The sequence below is a fragment of the Somniosus microcephalus genome, chromosome 16 (assembly GCF_052327205.1).
Source record: "Somniosus microcephalus isolate GS21.2 chromosome 16, FLI_Smic_1.0, whole genome shotgun sequence".
In the NCBI taxonomy this organism is placed as follows: Eukaryota; Metazoa; Chordata; class Chondrichthyes; order Squaliformes; family Somniosidae; genus Somniosus; species Somniosus microcephalus.
Window position 1 is genome coordinate 58,435,719 of NC_141002.1, and position 11,378 is coordinate 58,447,096.

The 11,378-nt window shown below is 42.1% G+C and overlaps 1 protein-coding gene across 5 annotated transcripts; it reads left to right on the forward strand.

The window, feature by feature from the left end:
- The first annotated feature begins 10 nt into the window (after positions 1 to 10).
- dnajb9a (DnaJ heat shock protein family (Hsp40) member B9a) lies at positions 11 to 10,286 on the forward strand. Of its 5 annotated transcripts, XR_015081388.1 has the most exons (4): positions 104 to 190; positions 3,621 to 3,852; positions 4,708 to 8,893; positions 10,033 to 10,286. XR_015081388.1 is itself a non-coding variant. In XM_086009114.1 (3 exons), the coding sequence occupies exons 2-3, from the start codon at positions 3,636 to 3,638 to the stop codon at positions 5,145 to 5,147; spliced, it is 657 nt and encodes a 218-aa protein (XP_085865240.1). In that variant the 5' UTR covers positions 11 to 98; positions 3,621 to 3,635; the 3' UTR covers positions 5,148 to 10,286. The 5 variants fall into 5 exon arrangements, 4 of the variants coding, with proteins under 4 accessions (XP_085865240.1, XP_085865238.1, XP_085865239.1 ...); XM_086009114.1 differs by lacking the exon at positions 104 to 190 and adding an exon at positions 11 to 98 and having other exon boundaries at positions 4,708 to 10,286; XM_086009112.1 differs by having other exon boundaries at positions 4,708 to 10,286.
- Positions 10,287 to 11,378: the final 1,092 nt, after the last annotated feature.

Consider the following 11,378-nt stretch of genomic DNA (forward strand, 5'->3'; position numbering starts at 1 on the left):
CGAGAGCTGCCCGGGAGGAGAGGCTTGGCGGGGCTTGCGCAGGCGCCTGGGATGCGGACGTGACGTCACAAACGGCGCCGGACTCGGAGCGCTGACGTGTGAGTTGCAGGCAGCCAATCAGCGAGTGATTCGTGGTGGAAGCGGGTCTGGAGCGCCGAGTCAGCGGGAGGTGGCGGTGGGAGCGGCGGCGGTGAGTGGGCAACGTTGGGGTGGCAGTGAGTGTCGGGCGGAGGGGCAACGCTGGGGTGGCAGTGAGTGTCGGGCGGAGGGGCAACGCTGGGGTGGCAGTGAGTGTCGGGCGGAGGGGCAACACTGGGGTGGCAGTGAGTGTCGGGCGGAGGGGCAACGCTGGGGTGACGGTGAGTGTCGGCCGAGTGGGAAACGCTGGAGTGACGGTGAGTGTCGGCGGGGGAACCGGTGCCCAGCAGCCCAAGGGCTGGCCAACGACAGGCTGGGGATTGGAGCGGGCCTTATTCCAGATCTCACCCCCCCCCCCCGTTCTTGCCACAATCTTCTGGTTCAGCCAGTTGTTGCCTGATTGATTCGCTTTGTTTGTATTTTCGTTCTGAAAATATGTTCTGGGCCTTTTAAGTGTCTCTTTATTGTGCGCGGTGGTTTGTTGTTTGTAAGAACTAGGGGTGTTTTTTTCCTATGTGAAAGGCTGCGGCGGAGAAGCACGCACTACTGTGTTTACTCGATCAGCCTCACCGTTAATCAATGGTTAAAGGTGGAGGGAGGAGTGTTCAAAGCCGCAGCGGCGGCCGAGCTCCAGGGGCATTCATGTGATGCTGCACGATGCCAGTCTGTGCTGCTGGAAGTGCAACTTTTCAATTCTCAAATCATTTTCCATAATCACCGCGCGAAATCTTTAAAGAAAATCGTCACCTCTAAAATCACTGTGTCTCCTACATCAATGACCTCATCTAGTCTCTTAAGGTATTGTACGTTGTTGGAATTCCTTTACATTAGTATGATGATGATGTGGATTTTTGTCAAACATCCGGCTCCACCTTTATCGAAGTCCCACAAAAAGATGTGTGGTGCACCGATTGGCCGATGGTTCTGAGATTGAAATGTGATTTTTGCAGTTTATCCGTGTCAAATTGCATCCAGCATCTGTTTTTCTTCGTTTTTGCACAATGGAGTTTATTGCAGTTAATGTTATATTGGGTGTGTATGTTACAATCTCGGCCTGTACTTCTCTATTAGTGTAATACTAAGCAGAAAATGTTAATTTTAAATTGGGTCCTTTGTATAATCATTGAGATATACAAGGTCACCCTAATGTCTTTTTTTAACCATATATTTTTATGTGCACGTTTGATTGCCTGTGATCCAGGCAGACTGCTCAAAACAATAGGATGCTTTAGGTGCGAGTATTCTTTGGGTTTTGCCTCCTAGGGCTACCTTAGGGCTAGATGGGCAATTGACAGTAGAGGGATCTGGGACTAACATTGCTATTAACATTTTACTTAACGCCACGGTAGGAGCACCATCACTGCAAGGACTTCTGTGGTTCAAGAAGGCCCACCGCCACCTTCTCAGGACATCTAGGGATGGGCAATAAATGTGGCCTTGCCAGTGTTGCCCACATCCCAAAAAGTAATTTTGAGTATGAAATGCAGAAAATCAGTGATTGAGATTTTCCCCTTGTAGAGGAGCGAGAAAAGAGACCATAATAATATTCAACAGAACTATCGGTGTTCCACTGTGTTACACTGATTCATGTTGGAGTTTTTAAACTTTGAATTATAATTTTAAAAACATTTGGGAGTATGAACCTCAATAGAAAATGCCATTGTATCGGAGATTGCTCCAAAAATGCAAAGAGTCAGAGGTTTTGATGTCTCTTCCCTATGAGACAAGTGATAATGTACAAAAGTTCTGTTCCAAATAATTCACTTAGCACCATTGAATATTTTTCCCACTTATTAGGCTAGTGGCTTTTGGAGCTCTCTAGGTTAATGATGTGTGGACTACTTTAAAAAAAAAAAAAAAAAAAAAATATTTTAGTATAGTTGATCACACAGTTCAAGACCAGTAAGACTTCCTGACCTCAAATAAATGCAGGAACTGTAGAAGTGTGCATAATATTTATTATTAATGTGTTACTATCTATGACATCATCCTGGAATTTTCTGAAAAATGTTGGCGCATGTGGCATCTTTTGGAAGAAACTTGCGCATAACTGGTTTAAGCTGAAACATTGATACGTGTGGATTTTCTTGATCATTTGATCGCTTCAAAGACTCATTCTGTTGAAACCCTCTGGCACTAATGTACACAGCTCCATCTCTCCCTGTGCAAAAAACCCAGCATGCACAAGTGTACTGCGTTTACACCAGTAATGCGCTGGTGTATATTTACGCCCACAAATGTAGGCATAGTACGACTGGAGTCTAATAGCAATTTCCTGTTTTTTTTTTAAATTTTCATAGTCCTCTGCAACATACTTAACCAAAATCTGGTCAGACTGCACTCCACATTTTCTGCCTCTCTTCACTCCACCCATGCCCCCACCCCTCCTCCTCCTGCTATGTATACAGGAGGACTAAGCAGCTTGAATGGCCATCCCAATGGTCATAACTCTGCCTCATAATGAAGGAGGAGCAGAAGAGATGAGCGACTGAGTGAGGTGCTTTGGTAGTTGATCACAGCCTGTATTACCCTTAACCGCCTGCAGGTGCAGCAGGCGGTTAAGAAGGCAAATGTGGCCTTTGTAGCGAGAGGGTTCGAGTACAGGAACAAGGATGTTTTGCTGCAGTTGCACAGGGCCTTGGTGAGACCACACCTTGAGTATTGTGTGCAGTTTTGGTCGCCTTACCTGAGGAAGGATGTTCTTGCCATGGAAGGAGTGCAGCGAAGATTCACCAGACTGATACCTGGGATGGCAGGAATGACGTATGAGGAGAGATTGGGTCGATTGGGCTTATACTCGCTGGAGTTTAGAAGAATGAGAGGGGATCTCATTGAAACTTATAAAATTCTAACAGGACTAGACAGACTGGATGCAGCAAGGATGTCCCTGATGGCCGGGGAGTCCAGAACCAGGGGTCACAGTCTAAGGATAAGGGGTAAGCCATTTAGGACTGAGATGAGGAATTTCTTCACCCAGAGAGTGGTGAACCTGTGGAATTCTCTACCACAGAAGGCAGTGGAGGCCAATTCATTAAATATATTCAAGAAGGAGTTAGATTTTTTTTTTTTAAGGCTAAAGGGATCAAGGGATATGGGGAGAAGGCAAGGACAGGGTACTGAATTTGGATGATCAGCCGTGATCGCACTGAATGGCGGAGCAGGCTCGAGGGGCCGAATGGCCTACTCCTGCTCCTATATTCTATGTTTCTTATTGGTGGTGCTGCATTTGTACTTGTTTCATGCTGGTTCTTGCATTCCAGCAGAGGTAAGTGAACCCCCAGGAAATCTGGGCGTATATTCAGGTTAGCACGATCGGCGTAGAAGGCAGTGTAAATGAGATTGAGGAAATTCTGGGCCTGACTGAAGTGGGTGGGGGGGGGGGGGTCTCTGCCATATCTAAATGTGTGTGATTGAAATGTTGAAATACATGTATATTTTTTTTAAAGCGTACCGTTAACATGCATCTCATTTGTGTTTTCTAGGAAATCTTCTTGACAATGGCAACAGCACAGTCTGTCTTTGCTTTTGCTGTCTGTATTCTAATGATTTCTGAATTTATTTTGGCGAAGAAGGATTATTATGAAATTTTGGGTGTGCCAAAAAATTCATCTGACCGTCAAATCAAGAAGGCCTTTCACAAACTTGCAATGAAATACCATCCGGATAAAAATAAAAATCCAGATGCAGAGGCAAAGTTCAGGGAAATTGCAGAAGGTGGGTGTGATAAACAACTCTTCTACATGTGGTTCTTTTAATGTGCTTTCATTTATATAATTGGTCTGCCTATACTTTTAGTTTCCAGTCATTGGGAAGAGTATAGCCATCGTCTTCAGCTTCTACTTCAGACTCTGTGCCTTTGCCAACAAATCCATCCCCCTCACCGGTTACTATCTCAGGCTGCACCAGACTGTGCACAACCTCAACGTCTTCAATCCTGAGCTGAGCTTCTGACTCTTGTTAGAAAGACAACCTACTTCCACCTCTAACATTGCCCATCACCACCCTGTCTCAGCCTATCCCTGAAACCACCTTCCATGCCTTTGTCATCTCCAGACTCCTATGCTCTCCTGATCTGTTTTCCATCCCCCATGAACTACAGCCCATCTGCTGCCTGTATCTATCCCACACCAGGTCCTGCTTAACTATCACTTCTTGCTGACCTACATTTACTCCTGCTCCCCCTATGCCTCCAATTTAAAATTCTCATCCTTGTGCTTCGTGGCCTTTCCCCATATTATCTAACATTTGACAGCCCCCCCCCGCCATACACAAAAAAAACTCCCCGTTCCTCTGACTATGGACTCTTGTGCAGTCCCCTCACCGCACCATTGGTGACCGTGCCTTCGGGAGCTTAATTTGCATGCTATGAAATTCCCTTGCTGGACATCTCTACACCCCTCTCTTCCTTTTTGCAACCCTCCTTAAAACCCACGTCTTTGAGCAAGACTTTGTTCACCCTTCCTAATGTCGCCCTCTTTTAGTTTATCGTCCTTTTTTTCTATGTTAATGGTGCTATATAAATGCAAGTTGTCATTTTCTGCTTTACAACTGAGATTAGCTTTTTTGCAGCATACGAAACCCTTTTGGATGAGAAGAAAAGGAAAGAATACGATCACATGGGTCATCAGTTTTTCAATGCTGGCAGTGGTGGCCATCGCCCCCATTCTTTCAATTTCAACTTTGATGATTTCCTTAAAGATTTTGACTTTGATTTTGGCCACAGAGCACATCACAAGAAACATTTTGATAGTCACTTCAGGGCACACCAGGAGGCACAAAATGCACACCGGTATTCCTTTGGCGATAGACAGTTTCCTTTTGGAGGTGGGTTGTTCGATGACGTATTTGAAGACATGGAAAAGATGTTCACCTTCAGCAGTTTTGGCAGCACACACAAACACACAGTGAGAACTGAGAAGTTTCAAAGCACTGGGAAGCAGCACTGCAGGACTGTCACACAGCGCAGAGGAAACATGGTCACCACATATACAGACTGTTCAGTGCCGTAAACTTGCTAAATGTACATAAATGTAACAGCATGATTTACTTGACCACTTTTATATGTCATGGCTCGTTTCCCATGCAGAAGGTCAAGAAAGGCAATAGCTGAGCTGACTTGCACAAAAATAATGTTTTCCTGTTAGTTTTTGTGAACCTTTAGAAATTTATTGAGTGCAATGGACTAATTCCATTTAGAAACTGTACTTGGCTGTTACAGTATCCACTTTCAGGCTTAGTAATTCTAAGCACACACTGTTTAAACAGAAAGCAATAGTAAGAATAATTGATGTATGAGCTAGCGCAGGAGGTAAAGTAACAGGTTTAAATGAAATAATGGTGAAGCAGGTTATTCTGTAACATGATTGCATTTGTTTAATCCCAATGTATGGGATGCTTTTAATTTTATTTGAGGACAGATCTTGTATCTTGCCATGGCTAATTAAGGCAGCGTGCTGTGATTTACTAGCTTATCTATCAGTTTCTTAATATGATCTATGTGGTATCTTCGAATCCACCATGAATAATTCAGTTTCTACAGTATCAGTGCTGAGCCCATGCCTTATTTATTGCTTTTGTTTTTCTGTTTAAATGTCTATAGACTTGCATCTAATTTGGCTTTATTGTGTTGCTCTGACTTTTCAGGCTTTGGTTTAAAAAAAAAAAAAAAAATACTGAGAAGGCATATATAATGCAAGGAATGTATCAAGTTTGAATCTGAACTGTAAACTTGTACATTTTGTGTTAGGATGGAGAATCACAGCATTTAGTTAAAATTTGTTAACTTTAATGTACATAATGTGATAAGTCTTTAAATATTTATTTTCAAACTATTAATCCTGCAAAGCTCATCAAAGTACAGGGCACATAATTCTATTGGTGCTAAATAAAGTTGCTTCTTTTTATATAGTGCTTTGAATTTAATTTCAAGCTATGCCTTAACTTTCTTGGGTTATGAGTGACAACAATAATACAAAGATCTTTACAAAATACAACCCACTGCATGCTTTGTGTGATTATTATAAAAAACCTACTTTGGAAAGTGTGGTAGATGAGGAAAAGTACTATACCTCAGTTTCTTGTAGGCTTTTGTAATATTCAGTAGCCAACATCGAATAACTAACAAAATGAAGTGATTCTTAAATGACAATGATTAACTGTTCTCCTGCTAAGCTGTACTCTGGATGTTTAGCAAACTTGTATCTTTCATCTGCTAAGTGGTACATTTTCTTAGTTATATCCTGAATTTTGATCACTTGTTTTTCTCCCCTTTGTGTCATTTGATTAGTGTACAGAATTTATAAAATTTGATTACCTCATTTCATTGTCTTGAAAATCGCAGGTAAAGAACTGCGTACTGTCAAGTGTGCAATATTAGTGTACAGAGACTTTTCTCTGCATTGCAGATGTATAGACTCCATTAGTTTATTAAAATTTGTGAAATCTGTGTCGAAAATGTCTTGCACTTTTCCAAAATGCACTTGTTAAATAAATCCAGTTGATAAGACATTGTGTTAAAATGAAGACTTTACCTGTAATCAGTTCTTTAATGAAGTTCAAACGTGGAAAAAAAAATTCTTACAATAGTACTTCACATTATGCGCAAGGTAGTTTTTTATGGCTTATGCTTTCAGCCAAAACTTTGGCCCTTAATGTGCAGTGTTCTTGGCATTTGTTACACATCCTTCAGCATTAACAGCACCCTCTGTGCCATTTGGGCTTATGGACTTCGGAAGCTCCAATCATTCTCGATGCCTCCGTCCAGGCAGCTTTGACAAGAGGGTGGTAATTCTGTTCCAAGGTGGGTCCACCTGCCTTTGATACAGCTTCTACAGCAGAACCTTCAAGATATTCTCAGTAAACAGCTGTTTTCTTGCATTTCTGGCCAGGTGATTTTTTTTTTCTCCCATCCAATTTTTTTTGCATAATCACTGTTTCCCTTATAGAATCGTATAACACAGAAGGAGGCCATTCAGCCTAGTGGGGTTGTGCCGGCTCTTTCGAAGAGCAATCCAGTTAATCCCACTCCTCTGCTCTTTTCCCCATATGCCTGCAATTTTTTTCTCCAAGTATTTATCCAATTCCCCTTTGAAGGCTACTATTGAATATGTATCCACCACCCGATCCGGTCGTGCATTCCAAACCCTAACCACTCGTTCGGGGGGGGGGAGTTTTTCCTCATGTCACCTCTGGTTCTTTTGCCAATTACCTTAAATCTGTACCCTCTTATTGACCTTCAGCCATTGGAAACAGATTCTCTTCACTCTATCTAAACCCTTCAAGCTTTTAAACACCTCTATCAAATCTCTTCACCTTCTTGGAAGCAGAACTTTAGTAACAGCAAAAACTCTCCTCCCCTTTAATGGGCAATCCTTTAGCTGCTGCTGCATCGTTGGATTTTTGTGTCCCCCACCCAATTATGCTGTCAACCAGGATCCTTGTGCTTGTATAGGATTCCTGTTAAAATGAGAGTGCCAGCCCTTGCTATTGGCACAGGGGCAGCCCTGATTTTTGCCTCTTAACAAAATGAAGCTTCTGAATTTAATTTAAATTCTATCTAGGCCAGCATTCTGCGATTTTAAAATGAAAGGCACACTAAGTTTCCCTTTTGTTATTTTAGCTTAATGCTGTAGGCAGAGCAACTTATGACTGGAGTAATTACATTTGATGGAACAGAAATTTGGAGGTGTGGCATTTGATGGCATACAATGTTGATGTATGGTTCACCGAGTTGGGTGGCCTACCAGGGTGTAAAATTCCTTTGGGCTTTGCCTCTAGCCTGACATGATAAACAACTCACGAGATGACCCAGGGAGGTGTATTCGACTTCTCATCCACCTGTAGCAATGAAAATAATACTGATTTAATGGGCTGTTGAAAAAGAGCTTGGGCTTCGCAGACACTGGCAGATCTGCTTTTGTTCTTTGATGAGTTTAGATGCTGCTGAGACCAAGTAAATTACTTTTTACTATATTCACTTAGAATGGAATTACATCAAAGCAGCTCCCTGGAGATTAAGTACCCATGTTACATTATCCCAAGTTCCAGTTAAAGGGCTTTGCAACAAACTTAATTTGGTTTTTAGTGTTGGTGAAAGTTAAGTACAGTTTTGGTCTTTGCTGATTTTTCTTCCACCTGTATACATTTATTTCTTGCAGTAAAGTTTAACCTGCCATATATGAACTGTAAGCAGGTGTTTTTTCCATTTATCAGAGCAATCAGGATAATATGCTGGCTTTCTACTACATTGCAATGTATAACTCAAAAGAATAATTGTTAACTCTTGTGGGTTGCTAGGCCATTTTCCCCATGCACAAGATTTGTCATTTTGGATAACATAAACCACAATCTGCTCTTGGAAACTATTTTGTTGCTGTGAGCATGAATAAAGTGTGTTTGGAGAAGTCGAAGTTCTAATACTAAAAAATCCCAACAACATGACCTACAGTGGAGTGGAAAAAGCACAGCAAATTCAAAAATATACGAGATCAAAGGGGTAAAGTACCTGCTTTGGGCGCAATGGGCTGGTTAGATTACTGTTCAAACTTCCATTAAAAATTATTTGCATAATCAAACATAAAACGTTTGATGAACCAATGCAATTGGGCAGAGTAATAGAATATAATTTTTTTTCTTTCCATTAAAAAGTATTCCTTGATGTATTTAAGGGTGGAAACCTGGTGAAGTTTTATTAATACAGCTGAAAATGGGTTTATCACAAACAAACCTTTTTAAAAAAGTGTCGAGTCCGCCACGTGTGAGTAACCTGATTTAAAATCACTGAAAATTACTTACATAACTATACTGAACCGTTTACTACTTTTGTAGGTGTGCACTAGTTGTTTCTTAGTAAAGTAAATATTTTTTGATGTGAGAAAATTAAAAAAATGTGCCTACTAGTGCCTTTGCGACTAAGAAAATGAGTGCAATTTGAAAAGCCTTCCCTAACCAGCGCAATCGGCGAAAACCCGCCATGTCGACCTGGGGATGTGGCCAGTTTTGTGGGTGGGGCATGATTGGGCAAATTGCTTGATTCTTGAACCGGCATAAAAGATTGCGGAAACTCGAGCATAATTGTTTTTGGGCGTAAATCACTTACGCTTTAATTTCCCCGATCTTTTGCTCTGGTTCAGCTAATTCCACCTGGATTGCACTGATATTACTACGTACAGGAGCAGAAACTATCCCAAAGTGTTAAAACATAAATTGATGTCCTACCACCTATAAACAACTACAGACTTTTCAATGTTAAATGCGTCCATACCGCTGTTACATTTGTAATTGTCTGTGGCGCTGTAATAAAAGTTTTCCCATTCATAGCACTTGACCTTTTGTCATGTTTTCCCTGTCACAAGCCTGTACTATTCACCTATTAAACACTTAGTTTCTATTTTAGTAATTTTGATAGAAATAAGACTCCAAACAACCAGGTGTCTGGGCCCATATTTAGCCCTCAACCAACGTCCCTAAAACACATGATCTGGTCAGTTGCTATGTTTAGGAATGGGGGTCTTGCTGTGCACAAATTGGCTGCCTTCTGTTACAACAGTGACTACGCTTAAAAGTATTTAATTGACTATCGCGCTTTGGGACGTCCCGAAGTGTGAAAGTTGCTATATAAATGCAAGTCTTTCCCTCATTGTCTGTTATTCTGCTCCTCTTGCTTTGCTGTCTCTGTAACTGCCCGCCCCTCATTTCACAATTTCAAGATGGTAAAGGCAGCCTAGGTGGAAAAAAAGGTGCGATGGGGCCTCTTCTAACTACACATAATTGGAACTCACACAAGATTTCTTAAAACAGTATAGTGTGGCGGAACCACCAGAGGATTACGGACAATTGTATATAATTCCTTTTACAGCTGGGGGCTGCACCTTTAATGTATCTTAACTGTACTAGGGCTTCTTTCCTGTACTCCACGTGATGACGTCATGCCGTCCGTCATGTGATCTCTCAACGGCGGGAAGAACGTGATGATGTCATGACGTCGGAGCTCGGAACCTTCTAGCAGTAGCGCTCGGAACCTGCTAGCAGTTGAGCTCGGAACCTTCTAGCAGTTCCAGAGAGGCTTTCAAGCAGACCAGACCTATTTGCATTGTATCCTACTGTTTCCTGTACAGCTTCGTTTGTTCATTAAATTTTATTGTTTTTGATTTTCTGAGTCGATCTCAATTCTTTGGCTAGGAACCCCAGTTCCTACAATAGGGTATATTTTCTGACATTTATCCATCGGTATCAAAATTACTCGGGCAGAAATTAAAGCATCACTGACAGGGAAAACATGCCCTTCTATTACCACCGCTCCTCAAACTGACATCATCTGATGACCTCTTCTAGACCCATCTTTTGTTTCTTGTCACATTACCATCTCTGTTTGCTTTGTACAATCATACGTCATTTAATCTCTGCTCCCTTCCACCCTATCACAGACCTTCCCTCTTGTTCTTTCTGTTAGATCCGTGTATTTTAATGTGTGTCCTTCAATAACTAGACACGAGACTGCAGGGAACAATCAACAGGTCTTTACTGGATGAGGGATACTCTAAAACTAAACGTACAGATCCCTACTCAGGGTTTATATACAGGTGTGGTCACTGCCGGTACTACAGTATACAGGAGCTGTAAAAAGTAGTTCTCCCCTTAAAGGTACATACACTACAATTCCTCCCCTTTTAGATTGACAGTACCATAACATTCATTTAACAATTAACACTTTTAACATGCACATTAACTGAAAATAGTCCATTTATAAATTCAGTCTTTGGGGCGGCTTCCTGATCTTTTCTGGATAGCGCCTTTCCTGAGTGTCTTGTTCTTGGTGCGGAGGCCCCCTGTCGTCAGTTGGTTCATCAGCTTTCGATGCTACTGTTTCTGGGGTAGATGCTATCTATATGTCGGGTTCATCACCAGGTGCGCGAGGCATGGGGTTGACTCGTTCCTGTGACTCTAGGATCTGGTCGACATGGCGTCTCACAATGTTCTCCCCAACATCCACTGTGTACATTAGTGGCCCCTGCCGTCTGCATATCGTTCCTGGTTGCCATTTCTCTGTTCGGTAGTCGCGGGCCAAGACTGGTTGCCCTACATTGAAGCTCCTTGTCGGCTTCTCATTGATGTGCTGGAATTACTTATTCTCAACATCTCTTTGTACACTTGGTCTGAGCAAATCCAGACGAGATCTCAACCTTCGGTTAAAGAACATCATGGCCGGGGTCTGGTTGGTGACTGCATGTGTCGCATTTCTG

Excerpts from the sequence above, each read along its gene's own strand:
- dnajb9a (XM_086009114.1), top strand. The coding sequence starts at position 3,636 with ATGGCAACAGCACAGTCTGTCTTTGCTTTTGCTGTCTGTATTCTAATG. Across the intron at positions 3,853-4,707 it reads GTTCAGGGAAATTGCAGAAG|CATACGAAACCCTTTTGGAT; the intron begins GTGGGTGTGATA and ends GCTTTTTTGCAG.